Here is a 21,453-nt window from a genome sequence, read left to right on the forward strand (position 1 = left end):
CCCCACTCTGAGGTCTTTCCTCCCTACTTCAGATTCCTGGGATGTTCCTGATTCTTTCCTTGCCCCAATTAAAGGCATTGGGTATCAGCCATTCACACCTTAGTATGAGTAAGTTTCAGTCACTATGTTCTCTCTCCAAAAGTAATGGTCCTGCACTTTTTGTCTTGGATTGTAGAGACAGTCCTCTGTAAAAGGTCTGTCTGGGATCAAAGAACAGCTCAGAATATAAATAAAGGGGACATGCTTACCAGCCTACATATGGTTTTTTGTTGTTCTTAAAAAAAAAAGATTATTTATTTATGTAAGAGAGGGAGAGAGGGAGAAAGAGAGAGCATGAGCTCAGGGAAGGACAGAGAGACAAGCAGACCCCCAATGTGGGACTTGATCCCAGGACCCCGAGATCATGACTTGAGCCCAAGTCAGACCCTTAACAGGCTGAGCCACCCAGGTGCCCCGACATGTGATTTTTATCAGGCTTCTTTTTCTCATTCAGGGAGGAGTGCTAGGAACGTGGGTGAGTGAGGGGAACCTCCCCTTCCACATTTCTGGCCTGCCTTGAGCCTCGGCCCATCTACAGGACAAGCCCCGGTGCGGACTGCTTCCAGAGCCATTTCACTCCTCATTCCTGCACTAGTGCCCTGCAGCTGGTCCTGGACTGGGTTTTGGGGGATGGCATGGGCATTCCTGGAGACTGGATGCGTAGTCTTGGGTGCTTCTTCACCACTTCCCCACCCACATGGCTCAGCTCCCCCAGTCCCGTGGCTTGGGGTCTTAGATAGGCAGCCTTTCTGTTTTCCCAAATCTCTAAAAACCCAGAAATGAGTGCTTCTTATTATACTTAACCACACGGTAGCACATAAAACATCTGATAATTACCGAAATAGAGACATCTTTCCCTGTCTTTACCCTGGTAAATAAATTATTCACAGATCTCAGCCTTCCTTAAAATTCTACTCTCACGGGGGGACCTGGGTGGCTCGGTGGTTGAGCATCTGCCTTCAGCTCAGGGCATGACCCCGGCGTCCAAGGATCCAGTCCCACATCGGGCTCCCTGCAGGGAGCCTGCTTTTCCCTCTGCCTGTGTCTCTGCCTCTCTCTCTGTGTCTCTCATAAAAAAATGAATTAAATATTTTTAAAAATTCTACTCTCACTGTCTGATCCATCATTTCTAGCACATATGCCCTCGGATGGGAAGAACGGTAACCTATTCTTCTCTAGATGTCAGAGGATGAAAATGATGAGCATTGCATGACTTAGATAGGAAGAATCAGGTGCGCCTCATGCTCATTATTACTATTATTATTATTAATTATGCTATTATTAATTATTACTTATTTACCACCTTCACACTGTCGCACTTGAGAGCCTTGCCAACAACTTGGTGAAATGGGTAAAGCAGGTAGTTCTGTAATCCCAAGGAACAGATAGAAACATGGGGCACAGAGAGGTTAAGGGGCCTGAGTGAGGTGGCCCAGCTAACACAGGATTGATGCGGGACCGGAACCCTGGCCTCTCTGACTCCGGGATCTGTGCTCCATCGCAACGTAAGGCCTCCTTGACAGTGAAGTGTCGTATTTCTTTGGAGGCCTTGCCTTGATTCACTGCTCGCCTCTGATGGTCGGAGGTAACCGTGAACCCACCCCACCCTGGCGTCTCGGGCTGTCCCGTGTGCCTGCCGTCCCTTGTCTAGCCTGCTCACCCCGCCCTCTCTCCCCTTGCTGTCCCCAGGCCCAGTGTGATAGGAGAGTCTGGCAAGAATGCAGGAGAGGGGGATAGTCAGGTCAGGTGAGATCACTCCGCTTCTCCCCCTAGCTCACCGGCCCTTGGAAGGCCCCCCTTGCTCCTGGCCTGGCTTCTTAGGCAGCTGGGAAATGAATAAAGCATTTTGCATAGGAGCCCACTGAGGCTCTGCGAGGGGTGGATAGAAATCAGCCGTGTGCATGGCCCGCAGGCGCTAAAATTCTACGTAGGTTTGCTCTGGGGCGCCCCGAGAGGGAGGACTGCCCACAGTCAGCCTTCACCAGTGCTCATTCCATACATTCCTGTGGTTTGTTATGGCCACACTTTCTCCAGCTGCCACCACACTGGGGTTGCCCGAGTGAAGCCAAGCCTCAGACCTCCCTTTAGAAAACAGGCGTCACCAACTCCAGGAAGCCTTCCTTGCTCTCCCAGCTGGCTAAGTAGTATCTCTCCACTGGGAATTTGCAAGGGTTTGTTGAAGCCTCGGTCACAGATCTCACTCTGTGACCGAGAGGGCTGTCCTCCTCCTGGTCCGTGAGCTCCCGAGAGGGGACTTGGGTGCTTTCTCTCTGCACGGTGCCAGGCACATTGTAGACACTCGATCCGTGTTTCAACCCAAGCTCTGCCAGTCAGCGACCGAGAGGAGGCTGTTTTGGAAGAAAGCAGGAAAGAGGGTAAGAGGTGAAGCTGAATGACCAGCTCAGAAGTAAACAGGGCCGGGGTGGGGGGTGGGGGGGGGTGCATGAGGTCTCCTGTGACCGCTGGGCCACATGGAAGCAGATGAGCCATGTTAAATTCTGCAAACATTTAAGCAATGGCTTTTTATGCGATACAGACCATCCCCGTTTTTCCCTCAGTCTCTCCCAAACTTGCTCCACTAATGGGATCTGCATTAATTTTTTTCTTTTATATTAAGATAGTATTATGAGGCTATCCATGTACTTAATAACCATGTGATAGTCAACATATGCACTATCCTAACTAACCTCAAGTTTTAAACCTACATGGAGGGCATTACCACAGTCTTTCCCTCATACACTAGTAAGAAATAATTTATATGTATGTGTGTGTGTGCATGTGCACACACTCCTGATATCTAATTGGTGGAGTTACCCCAAAATGTACTACAGGGTTAAAATAGGAACTTTTTTTTTTTTTGGCAGTTTGTAATTGTCCTTCCATAAAGATTTTTCTGAAACTTTCTGCTCCTCTACCTTCTGCTGTTCTGCTGTTATTCCAGACTCTAGTCCTGGCTAGAGCATCATTTTTTAGAAAGATTTTATCTATCTATCTATCTATCTATCTATCTATCTATCTATCTATCATCTATCTATCGTGCATGTGAGTGAAAGGAGGGGCAGAGAGAGAGGGAGAGAGAATATCAAAGAGATTCCCAGCGGAGTGTGGAGCCTGACGTGGGACTCCATCCCAGGACCCTGACATCAAGACCTGGCCGAAAACAATAGTTGGATGCTTAACCAACTGAGCCACCCAGGTGTCCCCTAGAATATCATTATGCACAGATTTAAGGTCTGTTTATTTTAAGTGCAAATGATTCATAGCATGACTGCCAAGAGGTTGGCCTCCTCAGGCAACCAGAGATCCAATGTACCCCGTACTCCCCCACCGAACAGGTGGGTAAACTGAGATCCAGGACAAGGTATGGCTTCCTCAGTCACCTGTACATTACAAGTCACCTATGTCTGGAGCCCAGAGTACAGGCCCAGGCCTATGGGTTCTAGACCTCCTTGTGCTTGGGGGGGAGCAGGGTGAGGTGCCTGCACCCAGCCTTCATCTGAGAAGTGGGGCAGGGAACATGTAGTTGTCTGTGCAGGGTGGCTGGTGTTTTACAGCAGTGCCAGGGCACTCTTGCCACTCCCCTTCCACCCCAGGGAGGGAATCTGGAGTGGATGATTCTATTCAGGGTTGTTACAGAGATCAGTACCATGGAACCAGGGACTGAAATAGTGTGTCATCCTGATTTCTGGACAGCATGCCCTCACCTTTCCCTATGAGCTTGCCTGGGTGCCAAACACTCAGGTCCTAGCTGGCTAGGCCTCCATCAGTGGGCCTACAGAATGCCCACAATAGGCCTCGCAAAGTGCTGGATGCTATTTGGGCTGGGGGCAGAAAAGCTGGCCTGGGATTTCCTAGGCAGGGAGGAAGGGAACTCCCAGGCTAGTTGCTGTCTGCGTGGGGACCTGAGCAGGGCATACTGGCCAGCCTGGGCTGGGGGTGGGGTGGGGAAGGAGGGAGGGACGAGGTGATAGACGCAGGTGTGGCAGGTCCTGGGCAGAAGCCCACCTCGGTTGCAGATGAGGCTGTTTGGCTAGGGAGTCTAGAGGACCCTCCATTAAAAGCTGGGGGCCGCAGGACCAGGACATGAAGAGGGCCAGCGGCCTGGGAGGAGCAAGACCTGGGAAAGGCCAAGGAAGATTGACCAAGGGGAAAGGAGGGGATGGGGAGGCCAATCCGAGAAATATGCACGCATGTGTGTGCATGCATGTGAGTGTGCAGGTGTGTGTGTGTGTATGTGTGTGTGTGTCTTAGGGAAGAGAACCAAGGACCAAGGTGGCCATCCAGATCGACAGGCATTTTGTCCCCTTTTCCATGCCTGGCTGCAGGGCCTGGACAGGGACCCCAGAGGTCAGTACTGGCTGTACAGATACTGTGGCCACCGATTTCATTTATGGTTTTCCAGAGCTGTCGATAGAGCAAGGGATTAGGAACCAGAAAGTCTGAGTTCTTAGTCTTGGGTCTGCTAATCATCTGACTGACTGAACCTCAGTTTTCTCACATGTAGAATGGGTCTAACAGCACCTAACTTACAAAATTAATGTGAAAAACACATAACATCCATCAGTAAATGTATCTTTTTATAATGCATAATAAGAAGCCTTTACCGAGCTTGGTTCTATCTCCAGGCCCTCCTGTGTCCCCAGCAGACCTGTGCCCTGGGACTCAGGACCTGGCATGGTCACTGATATGTTACTAGGTCCCTCAGAGGCCCAGCATCTGGGACAACCAAAGAGCGAGGGTGCACCAGGAAGCTCCCTGCTCCCCTCTTACCTTGATACATGGCCATGCTGTAAAAACGTACCCGGACCACGCCGGAGCTGCAGGCCACTGCCTCTGATCCATCAGCTGGCTGAAGTGTTCCCAGGCTGGACAATCATCTCCCCCCTCCTAACCCTCAATGGACACCAGGCCCAAGTCCCTGGGCCTCAAGTGTTCTCATCTATGGGTGGTCAGGATGGTCCCCAGTCTAGGCTGTGGCCCCTTGATGGGTGCTGGGAGGAGGCTGGGCTTCCACAGCCATTGGTCTCCACCAGCACCTGCCCCTGCAAGGCTACCTGGGCTGATCAGGACCCCGATGGCTCATTTCCCTGGTGGGAGTCGGCAGGTGTTCCCTGAGATTCAGAGTCTGCCCCCCACCCTGTGGCTCCCCTCCACCGTGGCCTCCTGGTCTGTGGGCGCCATCTGAGCTCGGGCATCCCTGATGCAGCCCCATATTGCTCGGCAAGCATCCCCACCTGGCCACGATGTTGTCCCTCCCCAGCCTCACCCCTGCGTCTGCCGTGGGAATTTGCCCCAGAGCACAACGTGTCTGTGGCAGGCCAGTGGGCGTGGGCCGAAGACTCACACAGGTCTCACCCTGTCATTAGCAAGCAGGGTTCTTGTCTCCCAAACCAGGGCACGGACTCGGATTCTGGGTCGGCATCTGATGGGCTGGATCCCGGCCTCCTCCACGATGGGACCACGGCCCTCATCTCAGCCCATCCGGCTGCCATGGCCACATTCCATGTTCTCCCAGTGACCAGAGCCCCGCAGTGAGGCCTCTGGCCTCAGCCAATCTCTCTGTGTATCTGGTCCAGATTCACTGCAGCAGACAGGCCCGCCTCCCTGGGTGAGGGGAGGAAGCAGCTCATGGCCTCCTGCAGGGGCTCTTCCTCATGATTTTGGCAGCTCTGGGGCGCCACGTCTCCACGGGCTGGTGGTCTGCTCTGGGAGTGGGTCAGGATGTGGCTGACCCAAGCCTGGGGAAGAGCCAGTGTCCCCTCTATTGCCAAAGGCTTGGCTGGGTCAACTGCTCTGTACAGCTTTAGGGATGCAAGTCATGCCTCTGCTAAAAGAGGAAGAGAAACACTGTCCCTACCTCTTGGTACTGTGGTCACACAAGACCTATTATGGATCATCACAAAGTGGGGAAGGAATATCTGCAGGATTTTTCCACTCAGTAGAATTAATTGGAGAAAACTGAACTGAAAACAGGTGCAGGGGCACAGCGGTGACTCAGTCGTTTGAGCATCTGACTTTTGACTTCAGCTCAGGCCATGATCTCATGGGTTTTGAGATCGAGCCCCGAGTCCAGCTCTGTGCTGAGCGTGGAGTCTGCTCGAGATTCTCTCTCTGCCCCTCTGCCCCTCCTCCTGCTTGTGTGCTCTCTCTCTCTGTCAAAATAAATGAAATCTCAACAAAACAAAACAAAACAAAACAAAGCAGGTGCATTGGGCTCTTCCATCCCGGGATCAGCGGGTTTGAAGGAAAGAATTTCATTTTATTTTAAATCTTCTAAAAATTAATTCCTAATTAAAAATTAATACCCCTTCCTTAAAGACAACTTGGAAAATGCAGGAAAGTCCAGAGGAGGTGGCGATAAACCGTCCAGTCTCATTCCTCCAGGGCGACACGCAGCAGGAAAGCAATTTGCGATTTTCTTGAAGGATCACAAACTTTGATGTGAGTGATTCCCCATTACCCCCAACAGAAACTACCTGTTTCGTTGTTTCCCTTCCCCCCAAAGGACTCCAAGTGAGCAAAGGTAGTAGAACTGATAGACGTAGAGTACTGAAAAAATAACAAAAGAAACAAGTGGGGATTAATGAGAATGACCCCAAGAAACCCAGCCATCAACCTCTTCCCATCAATGACAGCGGTGATGTTTGGGTTGAATATTTAACAGCAATCTATCCGTAGAACACACCAGGTCCCAGGCCCGCAGAGATTGGGAAATGGGCTCGTTGCAAAAGATATAAATGGGCTTCATTAGAAAAGCCACAGCCCAAGCAGGTGTGGTCTAAATATCGCGCTGCTGCCTCCGGGGATGAGGAGAAGCCCCCGAGGAAGTGGTGTGGCCACTGCTCCCCGAGTCCCATCACCTGCCCACTCAGGCCAGCTAATTTTATTGGCCTTCGGTCTACTTTACCAAGAGGCTATGGAAGTATAAATAATAAAGCAAGAAAAGCAGATCCATTTGGCTGGCGCAGTGGATTTCTCCTGAATGTGCTGTGAGTACAATATCTTCTCTTTGAAAAAGCTCAGTGCTCTTCGTTTGTTTCTTTGGGTATTTTTTTTTTTTTTGTATACTCCATACAAAGTTTGCTTTTGGTTGTGGGAGGATGGAGTGCAGTCCCAGGGTGGGTGTCTTAAAGAAAATTCTGGAAGATTTCCGAATCCGGGAAAACTCTCTCCTGAAAAGTGCACTGGGCATTTTGGGGAGCCCTGATTAATTTTTGTGGATGTTGACCCCCCCCCCCCGCCCAGTGCTTTTCCTAGGCAAAAAACTTTGGTAGGGGTGAGAATGGGAGCTGTTCCAGGAGATAAGGGGGTCCTTCCAGGTCTGGTCTGCCCTTGCCCCATGGTTCAGGCTACACTCAGCCTTGTCTGTGAGCTGTTTCTATATCTTTATCTCTCTCCGAGGAAAGGAGCTGTCTCTACCAACCCACGATTTCGTGGAGAAAGGCAGGCCCAGCAGCCTGTTCCACACACTGTTGCAGAACTGCCTTAATGAGTTGGATTTGCACTCTGATCCATCAGAATGCATGTCGTGACCTCAGCTAGCTTCTTTGTCCTCTGGGTCTCCATCTCCCTGTACGGCATGAGTGGACCTGAGGTTTGCTGGTCACTCAGCCCTTCCAACCCATGTATCCCCTCATCCTGGAATGAGGTCACTGAGGGCAGGAGGAAGAGGCCAGGCAAAGAGCTGGAAAGTGCTTGAGGATCTGGAGAAGTTTGCGGGCCTGGCTGTGGCCATCACCTCCCAGGACAGAGAGCTCCATGTCTGGGCTCCAGGGAAGGCTAGGGGAGGGCATTGCACCGGCGCCCCTGTGTCTGGCACAGAGTGAAGGCTCAAGATAGTTCTTAAAAGAATGAAGGCAGAAATCTCCAGGGCAAATTTGGGCTGAGATGATGAACTTGTGTTCCACCCTCTTTGTTGCCCAGGAAGGAGGCCAGAGTCTACCACCATACTCACTAGATTTCACAGGTCTCTCTCGTCCAGCAGGGGAGGAAGGCTATATCTCACCACCACCTAGTTCTCAACTTGCTTCCCAAAATAGCATCTAATATGTTTAAAGCCATCTCCTCTTAAAATGATATCATCCCTCAAAATGGGTGGGCCCCAGAGCAGAGCTGGGATGCATCCTCAAACCCGGGGCTTTGGGGCTGGTCTTCTGGGATGCCAAGGCACATCTTTAGGAAGAGTCCCTCACACCCTAGATGCCCTCTGAGGGAAGAGCATTGAGTTTATACAAGTACCATGCCCTCTGTTGGAGACTTCTGGAAAGGACTGGAAGGAAACGGGTCTCAGAGGGCCTGGGGTTCCTTGGGGCAGGACAGGACACTTCAGTCCAGCCTGTGCAAGAGGAGGCTTCTCACTGAGAAGGAGGCGCTGTGGTTGCCCTGCTGGCAGTCACTCCTTAGGGTGCAAGCCCATGGGGAGGGCAATTTGTCCAAAGCACCCTACACTTTATAGTCTCACCTGCTCGAGGACAGACACTGCAGGAACTGGGGCAGTAACAAATAGCCCAAACTGCTCTGCACTGAGTAGTTCTGATTCTTGCTCCTGCTCTGTTTGGTGCTGCATTCCGTCTTCCCAAACCACCAATGATAGGAAGTATAAAAGGACATTTTTGTTGAACATGCTATCCTATCCCACTCTCCCCACTCCTGAGTCTCTTTGATTAGCTGATTCCAGTTTCTAAGCTCATCAGGATGGTGTGAGGGGCAAAAGGAGAGCCCCCTCCCCAGGGACCCCCTCCACACATGCAGATGGTGGACACCTGTGCCCCTCGGTCCCTCAGAGGGCTCCTCACCTGCCTTGGGTCTGTCTTCAGGAGGCATGACTCCCGAGTCAGGGCCATACTATTGCATCTATTCATAAGAGAAAGGGATTGTTTTCTCAAGTTAAAAGGGAATGTGGGAGCAGGAGAGTCAGAGAGGAGTTACAATACTGATGGTAGATTTATCTGCCCCATGTGACCTCTACCGTGTTCAGGTCCTATCTTGTTCCTTTTCTTCCTGATTATGTTTATTTATTTTATTAGGGTGACAACCACACACACACACACACACACACACACACACACACACTCCAAACTAATAACCAACAAAGAGTTGCTCAACATAGGCAGCCTATCAATTTATTGGGAAACAACCAGTTGCTCAGCTGTTTTAATGAATGGAATAAAAGTTAGCCTCCTCAGGCATCTGGGACTGGTACCCATCTGACAAGTTTGAATCAAGTTTGGAGCCTGTGATGACAGCTGGAGAAGCCCAGAAATGGGGCCAGTGTGGGCTGTTTTGGGGGAAGAAAGGCTGGGCTGTTGGGACTCCGTGGGGCAGGGCCAGGGGCTGGTGGGGACCACCGTGACACAGGCTCATGGAGGTGGGGGAAGCTGAGACCCAGCCAGGGTGTGGTCGGTGTCTCCACAGCCAGGAGCAGTGAGGTGATTAGCAACATCTAGTGGGGAGGAAGCCAAAGTATGACTCCCCTCACCCATTTAGTAGATGAAGACACTGAGGCTCTGAAGAGTTATTAGTCTTATTCTGGGTCAAGACACACACACACACACACACACACACACACACACACACACGAAAGGACCAATATCCAGACTTCTAATTCCATAACCAGTTCTTATTCCAAAAACTCGGAGAAGTAGAAAAGACTTTTAGGGGCCACCTGACTGAGCATCATCACTCTAAAAGTGTGTGGGGGTATGTGTGTGCTCGCCATCTGTGCCAGAAGCTTCCAGAAGCTTCCCTTCTCTGCTCTAGGTTCTGGCTCTATACCCAGACCAAGACTCGGCTCCCAGCAGATTGCCCAAAGACTTTCCATCTCACCTGACTGGTGGTGAACCTACTGCTGAGAATGTTCTCCCCACTCCTTGGCTGAGGTGGCTAACTTCTGCACTCCTGGGCGTTGGGAAATAGTGCCCATGCAGGCAGTGATCTACTCTGGAATGCAAAAAGCTTCTATTTTCATTTCTTTTCTTTTTTCCGAATTTTTATTTAAATTCTAGCTAGCTAACATACCGTGTGATGTTGGTTTCAGGAGTGGAATTTAGTGATTCATCACTTCCGTACAACACCCAGTGCTCATCCCAACAGGTGCAGCTTCTATTTTTAAACCAGGCCGATTCTGTAAACAGTCCAGCCCACTAACCTGAGAGATCGAATCCTTTCTACTTTAAACTTTCTTTCCTTTATCTGAAACATCCTCAGGGGTTTTACAAATCTTGCCTTCTATAACCTGTCTTCAGACAGCCCCTAGAACCCTTGTCCACCACCAGCTGTGTTTAACTTTTACTAAAATGTATGTCAGAAGGAGTGAAAGGTGCTGAGAGATCACCGAAGCTCAGAGAGGAGACATCCTTTTCAAATGTTACACAGCAGAAAGGCATGAGATCAAAGTCTGGAGTCCTCACTGCTTGGTAGTCCTGGAATTTTTTTATACACACCTGTATTTGGTAGGATGCTTTTGGCCTTGGGTGGTTGACTACGTAACTCACACTAGCACAGTTGGAAGTCTACAGGCAGGATGGGCTCCAAGTTTGCCTAATCTGTGGCTCCAGCTCTGACTTCTCTGCAAAGCCCTGCATGCATACACACCTTCCTGCCCAGGACATCCAGAGAAAGAGAGAGGGCGGCACCCCAAAATGCCATCACCTTCATTGTCTCACTTAAGTCATGTGCCCCTCCCAGAACAGCTACTAGGGCAGAGCCTCAATCAGTCATGTGACCTGGTTGGATTGGGCTCAACTTCTGAGCCACCCCAAGTCAAGGTCCCCTTGGAGCTGGGGATGGGGCCCTGCCCCTGAGGCACATGGGCTGTCTAAGGAGGGGGAGACACCTAGAAAAATAAAGTTCCATTAGAAGATGGAAGCAATGAGTAGGATCCACTAGAGTTTTCAAACATTGGGTCAGAGCCTCTCTGAAGACCCTGTGTGCTGGGCTGAGGGTTGTGTCCACAAGACCCGGAGTGGAGGGTTTGAGGGAACAAAGAACTTGGTGATTCGGGGCACTCCCAGTGCAGGTTCTATGCAGGTGTTCATTCATCATTCATTTGGTCACCTGGAAAGAGCCTACTCAGTGCCCGGGCACCAGGTATTTAGCTGTGTGGACCTTACTGGTGCCAGGTCCAGTTCCCCTTGGCGGGCGGTGCTGTGAGGGTTAGTTGCTAACAGCTCACAGCTTCTGTCCCCAATCCAGAAGACTCCAGAAGACTGGTGTGTTGGAGCCAAGTGACCCTAGAAGTTCTACCACAGGCCCTGCCTCCTGGAGGCAGACTAGCCACTGACAGCTGACCCAAAGCCCTGCCCCTCCTCTCTCAGGGTGGATTTTGCATGTGGTTGATGCTCTAGAGCCGTCTCCTGTGAAGCAAGCCAAGTCTCCATATTACATGGGACCCCATCCTTGCTTGGAATATCAACCTTTTTGGCAGCTCTCTGTAGCCTTGGGGCTAGGAATGAAGGGAAAACAGAAAAAGAAACTTTTGTCCCCCCAAAACTCAATCTTGTCGGGAGATGCTGAGCTGAGAAGTGGCAAAAGGGGCACCTGTCCTGGAGCCAGGCAGATGTGACTTTTCCTTTCTATAACACTGTCTCTTTTCCTGGAAAAGGTGCAGGGAAAGAAGTTTATTAGAGACCTGGGTTCTCCTGGGATGGGTATCCATCACTGACCATGTGATCTTAGACAAAGGGCTTTATTTCTGCCAATTAGTCAGGATTCTTTTGATTATAAGGGAAAAAAATCTAACTTAAACCAGCCAATCCTAAAAGGGAAATGTATTGGCCCTTCTACCTTGGAGAAACCAGAAGTGTGTGAGCTTCAGGTAAAGCTTGATCCAGGGACTCCAAAGATGTCACCAAGTACATCTCCCCATTTCTCTCTTTCAATATTTCTCTCTTTTCTGTCCTTCTGTTTATGGCAACCATAGCCACATTTGGTTCTGGAACTATATCACCAAGCCGGACACCTTAGAATTAAGAGTCCTGTGCATTCTCAGGGAAGGATACTGACTGATCTGATTCTGGTCACTCACATTCCTTAACCAATCAGCGTGGCAGTGGATGGAGTATTCTGATGGCCTAGACCTGGTCACATGCTCACACTGCGGGGATATTCTTACCATGCTCCAATGGAGTGAAGGAAGCAGTTCCTCAAAGGAATTGAGATACTATAATTTGAGAGAGGAGAGTACAAAATCAAGAGCTGTCTTCTATACTCAGCTTTCTCATTGATGAAATGGGGACAACCATTTCTAGTTCTCTGGGGTGATTGCAAAGCATAAATGCCAAAATGGATGTGAAAGCATTTATAAACCACCATGTAAATCACATGCTAGTCACACTATTGCTTCTTTAATCTGGTCTTCCTTGTGGGTAATATAGTGACAATGGGGTTGTTTTGTTCTTTTTTTTTTCTGCTAATCTCAAGTCTACTACTCAACAGGACAATCTCCAAGGAAAATGAACCCCATGCTGGGCCTGGGCCTACTTTTTGCTGGCCTTCTCACTGTGGAAGGTCTTCTGAATTCCAAGCCCCCCGCGAAGTATCGTGGACCCAAGAGCCAGATCCAGTCATGGAAGGGAATGAAGGCAGCCGAGGGGCTCACAAAGCGGAACACAGACTTCGGCTGCAAGCTTTATAGGAAGCTGGCTTCCAATAGCCCCGGAAAGAACATCTTCTTTTCCCCCTTGAGCATCTCTGCAGCCTTCTCCATGCTGTCTCTGGGTGCCCAGGACTCCACCCTGAATGAGATCAAGCAGGGCTTCAATTTCAGGAATATGCCAGACAGAGACATTCATGAGGGCTTTCATTACCTCATCTACAGGATGAACCAGGGCAGCCAGGACCTCGAACTACACCTTGGAAACACCTTGTTTATCGACCAGAAGTTGCAGCCAGAGAAGAAGTTTCTGACAAATGTTAAGAACCTGTACAGTGCAGACACTGTCCCCACCAACTTCCAGAATTTAGGAGATACTCGGAAGCAGATCAATGACTATGTCAGTCAGAAAACCCAGGGGAAAATCAACAACCTGATCAAGAATATAGACCCTGGCACTGTGATGCTTCTTACAAATTGTATTTTCTTTCGAGGTAAGGCTTGGAGCATGTTGGGAAGGATAAAATTTCCAGTAGATTTGGATTAAAGATCTGGTTGGCCACGTGCTTGCTCTGTGACTTTGAATTCATAATAATTAATCCATCAGAATCCCATTTGTTCTACCTGCAAAATGAGTGCCTTTATATATAACTCATTGGGCAGTTATTGGGACTCAAAGTAAAAATGCATGAGAAATAAATTTGGGGAAGTCTACATCCTTCTCCATATGTGCATTTTCATTATTACTGATTATCCTAACACAATGTTGGTCGTAGAGGTTGGAGTGGCATCCTTTCCCCCATTTCTTAGATAAAGAAAGTGTAATGTGGAAAGGGATGAATGGACTTTGAGTTACAAAGCCAGTGAATCAGAGTCAGGACTAGAACTCACTTCTCTTGACCCACAGGCTGTGCACTTTATGTTACTCCAAGTAGACACTCAGGATGGTGATGGTGTTGGTGGTGGTGATGATGTGCCTCTGTCTCCTTGTCATATTTTGTAAATTCCCCAAGTCTGAGGGTAAGAGACCAAAAAATAAGATGGAAAAACATTCCCAAATCCAAGCTTCATACCTACCACCCCCCCACACACACACATACCACACATACACAGCACTCACATGCCACATGCACACACAAAGTTTGGCCAGAATGGCTAAGAAGCAGAGGCCAACAGCCCTCAGGTCAGGCAAGATCACTGTGGGGCTGTCAGAGACATGGTTCTGAATATGGAAGTTCAGCTTTCCCGAAATGCACAGTGAGACTATGGCCTAGAGGAAAAAAGCAATGGTAGAGAGGAGGTCTGGAGTTTTCTCAAGTCCCCACGTCACCTAGATTGTAAAAGCAATGGCAACAGTGATGCTGACGATGACTAGCATCCACTCAACACTCACTGTATGAGATCACTGAGCTGTGCTGCCTTTCCCACTCAGTCACACAGCAGCTCTATGAGGTACCTGTCAAAATCTTCATTCTTCTGACAAGGACGCTGAAGCCTAGAGGGGCTAAGACACTCATCTAAGGCCATCCTTCCAGAACAATGAAGCCAGAGTTGACCTCAGGGACTTGGTCCTCAGGGGCCCCTATGGGGGACTCAGAGGTTAGCAGGTGTGAAAAAGCCCAGGTCCAAGTTTATGCCTAATGGCATCAAAGAGTTCCCACGATCAAAGAGGAGGGGTCCAACCACCCAACTTTGAGCGTTCGCTGCTCTTCAGCAGGTTCTCAAAACCAGCCCGTTCCATCAGTTTTCTCATTCCTACATGAGAACAGCTACTCCGGGACTGATGGAATAGGGTATTTACACTCACATCAGACCCAAACAGCTTCCACTAAGTATAACCCAGGCCCCTCTGCTGGGACACAATCCTCAGGAGCATCTGGGCTTCAGGTGGTCCACAGGTCCCCTCTCAGCTCAGCAGTTCTGGTTGTGGGTTCTTTGGGAACAATCAGACCCATCCCCATCTTACCAGGAGTTTTCAGGGCATGGCACAAAGACAAGGACTCCTGGAGACCTGCCCTGACATCTCAGAGTATCCAAACCCCCTCCTTGAATCCATGTGGACAGAGACCAGTGGTTATCTGGGTCCAGTCACCTCTTTCCTTTCAGGACACTCATGCCACTTTGTCTTTCTCCAATCTTAAGCCAGGTGGCAACACGAATTTGATCCAAAAATAACTAAAGAGGAAGACTTCTTTTTGGATGGAAACCAGCGAGTGAGGGTGCCCATGATGTTCCGTGGGGGCATGTATGAGACTGGTTATGATGAACAGCTCTCCTGCACTATTCTGGAAATGCCCTACCAGGGCACCATCTCTGCCACCTTCATCCTTCCTGATGAGGGCAAAATGAAGACTGTGGAGGAGGCCTTGAAGGCGGACACTTTTAACAGATGGAAAAAATTAATCACTCGAAGGTACGAGGGTGCCTGGCACATGTGGCTGCTTCCTTCTTCCTGCCTTCCCTTCCACTCTTTGCTTCTTCTAGCCCAGATTTATTGAGCTTATATCCCCTGGCCAAGTCCTATTCTGGGATCCGTGGTAAATCTGTATTTTGGTAGGAAGTAGACCAGAAAAGAAGTCATAGGAATATAGTGAAACACTTTCTCTTAGAGGGAGATGCATTTATCACGAGAGTGGAGTGGACAGAGCAAAACCACGGCAGGCAGTGGTGGTGGAGGGGCCTCCACAGAGCCAGTGGATTGGAGCTAAGTCTTTAAGGCTGAACCGTGGCATGCGTGGATAGAAGAGGAATGATGGAATCCTAGGCAGAGAGAAACGTCAAGGACAAACACAGGCTGTCAAAGGGAGCTGTGCATTGTACACAGAGTCATGTTTTCGACTGTACTGTCATAACAAAACCAGCAAAATGTGTCCCAAATAAGTTATACTAATAATAGTTGAAGGACCAAAGTGAGTAAATATTTTTTTAAAACCCCATAAAATTAGATGTAAGATGAGCCTACAAAATTCTTCTCAGGCATTTGCTTACCAGTAGATTTTCTCAAGAAGGGTCAGGGCTGGGGACTTGGCAGTGTAGACTTGGGGAGGAAAGGTGTCTGGATGGTCACCTCCCTGCTCTGAGCACTGTCCCTTCTCCCTTGCCCCCACCATTGTTCTCCACTTGAAGAGTCTTTCCTGACAGCGTGGCTGACATACTGTCGGGAGCTGAGGATGGTTCTAGGGGAGGTAGATACGAGGCTAGAATGGAGCTGGGGCTGCTGTGGGTGCCCTTTCACACAAAACACACCCTCAGCAGTGGACAGAACATATCTTGGATATCTAAATTGAGCTGCAAACTCCATAAAAGAGGAATTCCTGTTCTGAAGGCTTCAGATAAAGTCACTATATTGGGGGGATGGGAAGAAGAAGCAGGCTAAATGGTAGGTCATCCCAAGAGGACTGCTATGCTTGGGGTCTGCACAGCACCCCCTGATCCTCCCTGCTGAAAAACAGGGCCTGCGGTGGGGGGAGGCAAAGTCTGGCCCCTGAAATAGGAGGAAGCATCTGGGTTCCAACCTTAGCTGAGACCCAGTGTTCTCTATGACATGGCCCCCTAATGCTGGCCTCATAGGACTCTTGAAAGGATCAAATGTGCCTTAGCAGAGCATGACCCCACCGAGGGTACGTACAAATGGGAGGTTGTCTGTCCTTCCCCTTATAAGAGGCAGGACTCCAAGGTTCTTAAAAGATCATCTGGACTTCAGGTTCCTTGAGTGATGGGTGTCCTGCAGATCTGGTCCTCTTCCCTACTAGGTGGACCTCCAGGATGGCAGCTTGTTGGTTGAAGATAAAGGCACATCCCTCTTAACACAGGGACCCCACCAAGGGGACTGACAGTTTCTAACCTGTGCCCTACAGATTCTGAGTCCACAAAAGTGCCTTGGGGAGTGAGGGGTATAGAAGGTGAAGGAAAAGTGGGCTCCATGCCCACCACGCCTGCTTTATCCAGAAGTCCTGGCTTCATGCAACATGGGATCCAGAAGGTCGCATTTCCTTTAGTATTCAAATTATGATGATTTGAGAGCCTGCAATATGATTAGGGGGTCCCAGCACCCTCATCTCCAAGTTTATCCTGCCAATTTCCCATGGGGTCGAGCCTATCAGCAGACTAGCTCTAAACTGCACGCAGATGTTCCCAGAAGACTGCTGCAATCTCTGTGGCTTCAGGACGGGGATCCACACTCCTCCCTGTGCCCCCTGCAAGTGTGAGATGGGCCCTTTGAGATTTCCAGTAGGCCAGCACAGGCCTTACTGGAGGTTTGGGTTTCACAGAACCAAAGTTCTTTGCAGAGGCCCAAGGATACTATGGAGCACAGATGCAACTTTCTGTGCAGGGAGTATAGGCTGCTCTTCTGGGCTCTTCTACAGCTCCTGTCCTGCCTCCCCCCACCACATTGGGACTGCAACCACTTCCCAATGGCCTCATAGCACCCACTCTGGTGCCCCCCCCCCACTCCCTACACCAAGAGTATATTTTTTCACACTGCAGACAAATAACCATTTTCAGCCCTAAGCAAGAGCATGTCACTCAAAAACCCTACTGTGGTTCCCCACTTCACTCAGGAAAAAAATGATGCAGCTTGCCTGATGCCTTTGCCTCCTTCAAAGTTTCTCAAATCTTCCCAGTGCCCCAGCATTCCTGATTCCTCCAAGGTGATCTGTATTTTACTCCCTTGCACGCACTGGCTTCTTATACACAGACTCCCAGTCTATATGCATCGATGCTCATGGGCGGCTTTTCATTGTGTGGACTTTCGTGTCTGTCTTCCTTCACACTCAAGGGTTTTGCCTTTTCTGTTTAACACATGCATCTAAGCATCTGATGTGTATACAGGAGGCACTCCATTTGTTGAGCAAATGAATGAATGGAAAGGTAAGTCATTGGGCCTATGGCCAGTACTTAAAGCCATGACCCTAAATGAGGTCCCTCTGGAGGGAGGAAAGATAGAAGAGAAGAGGACTGAAGGGTGAGGCTTGGAGCATCACAGACAGTACAGGTGGGCGACTAGGTGGTGCCGGCAAAAGGTGAGCGGGGGATCTGCTCTCCGAGAGCTGTCTTTTGGGTCAAGCAAGCTAAGGTCAGCAGGGACCCTGGGAAGTGGAATGTTGAGGGCAAGGGCCCAAGTGGAGTGGGCTGAGGCTGTAGGGGGTGGAAGTGGAGCTCCCTGGCAGAGACAACTCCTTTCTGCTATGAAAGGAAGAAAAGGAATGACCCAGCAGCTGGGGAGGTGACTTGGGGCCAGTGGAGGTGTGTTTGCTTCTGTCGTGTAGGATCGTGGTTATCGGAGAACACGGTGTGTTCCCGAGGATGATGAAGCAGACACTGTTCCTGATGGATGGTGCGGAACAGAGAGGGATGCAGGCAGGAATGAGGTCCTAGGTAGGCAAGAAGGGACAGGGCTCAAGGCCGGGGGACAGGAACCCACGGCCAGGCCCAGGCAGGGGACACCAATTGGGTCCTACCCCCAGAGCACCTGAGGCCCTAACGGTGTGTGTGTGTGTGTGTGTGTGTGTGTGTAAGGAGGAGCACCTGCTGGCCAGGGACTGGGAGCACCCAAGCCCAGTTGCTTTACGCTCTTACTGCCCCCTGCCTGCTGTGATGAGCACTGTCATTTCGCCCAAGTGGCTTAGGGAGGTGAGATCATTTGCTCCAAGTCATGGAGCCCGTGAGAGGCAGAGCAGATCTGAGCTCAGGTCTGCTTGGCCTCAGTCCCCAGGCCCTTGCCACCTCTGGCATCCAGCCTGCTGGACCAGGACCGGCTCGGGGCTTGGGCAAAGCTGGGACTCTCAGGGGGACGACACCTTCATCTCTGCCACCAAAGGGGCCCTGAAACAGTGGGACTTGAGACCATTTCTGTGGGCGAGGGCTCTGGGGCAGGTTTGCTAGGAAGAAGGCACACAGTTCAGAGAGCATAGGTGTTTGAAGCCAGGGTCGCAGGGTCAGAGTCCCTCCTCAGTCTGGGGACAAAGGGTCTAAGACCTCCAGGGCTAGGAAGACCGATGTCTCATTCATCACCAACCCTGCAGCCTGCTGGGGAAAGCAAGGAGACCCTGCCACTCACTTGTCACTCCCATGTCCCCAGGGTCGTAGACGTGTCCTTGCCCAGGTTCTCCATCACTGGTAACTATGACCTGAAGAGGACACTCTCCTACCTGGGTATCACCAAAATCTTTGAGGAGCATGGTGATCTCACCCGGATCTCCCCTCATCGAAGCCTGAAAGTGGGAGAGGTAAGCCTGCCTGGCCTGGATGCCCACCCTTCCCGCAAGGAGCCTTCGCACAGCCCTGGGCCAGAGACCCTGTCAAGCAGCTGAGTGAGTCTTGTCCCACCACCAGCCAGGCCGGGCCCCGATCCAGCTCTATCCCTAACCAGCCTTGTCATCCTGGGAGAATCACAGAAGCTCCCCAACCTTCCCGTTTCTAGGCTTTAAAGTTGGAACTATCAAGCTCCTGGTGCTTGTTTGGAGGTCGATTCCATGCAACAAACAAGTGATCAAGCCTGGAACATTTATCAGGCTGAGAACCAGTCTAGGTTTGACCCAGAGCCTCTTCCAAAGACCTCACAGCCTCGTTGGGAGTAAATTGCAAACATGCTCTACATGAGCAAGAGATGAGCAAGCCAAGGGCCCTGTGGTTTCTAGCCAGGCTGAACACCTGCCTGCTGGGGTGCACAGAGGACCATGTGGGGTAGGCCCCCCAGGTGTAGCAGGTATAATACAGGACACCCAGTTAAATTCAAACTTCAGGTAAGTGATGAATAATTTCTTTAGTCCAAAATATTGCATGGGATACGCTTATGCTAAAAATATCCAGCATTTATCTGAAATTCAAATTTAGCTGTCCATCCTGTATTTTACCTGGCAACCCTACTTTTAAGGGCATTGGGCATTGGGGCTGGAGACCATCTTCCAGTAGTAGGAGCAGCTGAGCCAAAGGCTGGACTGCAGGAGAGCTTGGAGACCCAGCCAGTGGGGATGGGGGGTGCTAAGTGGGAAGCTCGGACCAATCCAATCTGGGAGAGATCCTAGCTGCCAAGCTGAGCTGATTCTAGGCACTGATTAGGATTTCTTTTCTAGTTTGCAAGAGGAAGGAAGACAGTTAATAGAACTTTCTTGCTCTTAGGTTCTCCTGCCATAGACTTCCCATCAAGAAGAGTCAGTGCCAGCTGCCCCTCTCCTGTGGGCCTTTATTCAGTTCCACGCCTCGCTTCTCTTCTGCAGTTAGGTGTGCCCGTGGCTGTGATTCCTTGTGCCAACAATGGCTGTGGGCTGGCCCACTAGTAAAATTGTTAAGATGTTGTAGAATGAAATGCGTCAGTATGTGCAGAAGCCCAGCTGTGTCCCAGGGTGGATCACCGCAGCACAGATGGGGGTGCTCTGGGGTGTATCTGGGGTCTCAGTTGTTTCCGACCCCTCCTCACCCCAAATCTGGCTCCTTCCTCACCGTCTGTCCCCAAGGAAGCTGAGAGGAGGGTGGGCAGGCCTGGAGGCTTCTTAGCTCAAATGCCATCACCCCCTTTCCATCTAGCTAAGGTTCCACAGACTTCTTTCTGCCCTTACACTGCTCAGCAAGTCCCTGTAATTCTCGGAAGGACAGCGAACCCCACCCCGTCCTCCCCACTGCCACTGCTGCTCCCCCAGCCTCATTATTCCCTTCACGCCAGCTCCGCTTGTCCTGCATCCTTCCGGCAGTGACAGCAGAAGAGCGAGGAGCCCCAGGGTGGCTGGCACCAAGTCACATCACCGCTGTGCTGGGCCACCCTGGCTGCAGCCTCTCCTTCCCGGGGCCTCTCGTGTCCTTGGCCCAGACTGGCTTGGCGGCCCTGACCTCGTTCCCAATTCCCACAGGCAGTGCACGAGGCGGTGCTGAAGATGGATGAGAAGGGCACAGAGGGCGCAGCCGGCTCCGGAGCCCAGACGCTGCCCATGCAGACGCCGCTACCCATCAAGTTGAACAAACCGTTTCTGGTGGTTATTAAGGATGATGTTGTGTCCACCATAATCTTCTTGGGAAAGATTGTGAATCCTACTGGGAAATAAGGGGGAGTTCCAGCTGGCTGCAGACCCCAGCGGCAGCCTGGGGCTGAAAATGTCTCACCTGCCTGAGATTGGGATCCCAGGACCTTCTAATCTAATCCCATGACTTCATGAGCTCCCCAGGCCACTGTCCAAACAGGCAGCACCACTGGCCCTGGGGTCTTCTGTGTCCCCCCCCCCCATCCTCCCTCAGCCCCCTCCCAGCCCGGTCCAGCATCCTTGGGCTTAGATGCCCTACCCCTACCCACTTGGCTGCCTGTGATCTCCCCTCCCCGGAGAGGCAGACGGGGTTTGTGATTTAATAAATACACCCTAGTTCTGCTGTTGGTGAATAATTTGGGGAAGCTATGAGACAAGGCAAGCGCCTGGGCTTTGGAAAGAGAGAGAGACCTGGGTTCGAATCTTTGTAACAAAGTATCTTTGGGAAAGCCACATACCTCCTCTGAGCCTCTATATCTGTATTCCTGGAACCGGGTCAGTAATACACCCCGCTGGGGCTCTGAGAAAACTTGCATCCGGCTGTAGAAAAGCTAGTTCTGTTTGGTGAGCCCTTAGCCTTGGGTCTTTGATAAGTTAGGTCTCCCGCAGGATCCGCATGGGAGTTGTGGGCTCTCCAGGCATCCAGTGAGGTGGCAAAGTTGAGGTGGGGCTGGCCCGGCCTAAGAGGGATGGATCCTAGAGCAGCTGCAGCTAAGGATTCGCTTGCAAAAGAAGAGCCTGGGGTTTGAATGTGCTAGCAAGCTCAACTCAAGGGTGAATGGGGTGAATGGGGTGAATGGGGTCTGT

General features: G+C 50.7%; 1 protein-coding gene across 1 annotated transcript; it reads left to right on the forward strand.

Annotated features, from left to right (window-relative positions):
• The first annotated feature begins 6,854 nt into the window (after nucleotides 1-6,854).
• Nucleotides 6,855-20,945, forward strand: SERPINA12 (serpin family A member 12). The gene is made up of 5 exons (XM_041759557.1): nucleotides 6,855-7,028; nucleotides 12,475-13,125; nucleotides 14,774-15,044; nucleotides 18,714-18,861; nucleotides 20,479-20,945. Exons 2-5 carry the CDS (start codon nucleotides 12,492-12,494, stop codon nucleotides 20,668-20,670), a joined length of 1,245 nt encoding a protein of 414 aa, XP_041615491.1. The 5' UTR covers nucleotides 6,855-7,028; nucleotides 12,475-12,491; the 3' UTR covers nucleotides 20,671-20,945.
• Nucleotides 20,946-21,453: the final 508 nt, after the last annotated feature.

The sequence above is a fragment of the Vulpes lagopus genome, chromosome 6 (assembly GCF_018345385.1).
Source record: "Vulpes lagopus strain Blue_001 chromosome 6, ASM1834538v1, whole genome shotgun sequence".
NCBI lineage: Eukaryota > Metazoa > Chordata > Mammalia > Carnivora > Canidae > Vulpes > Vulpes lagopus.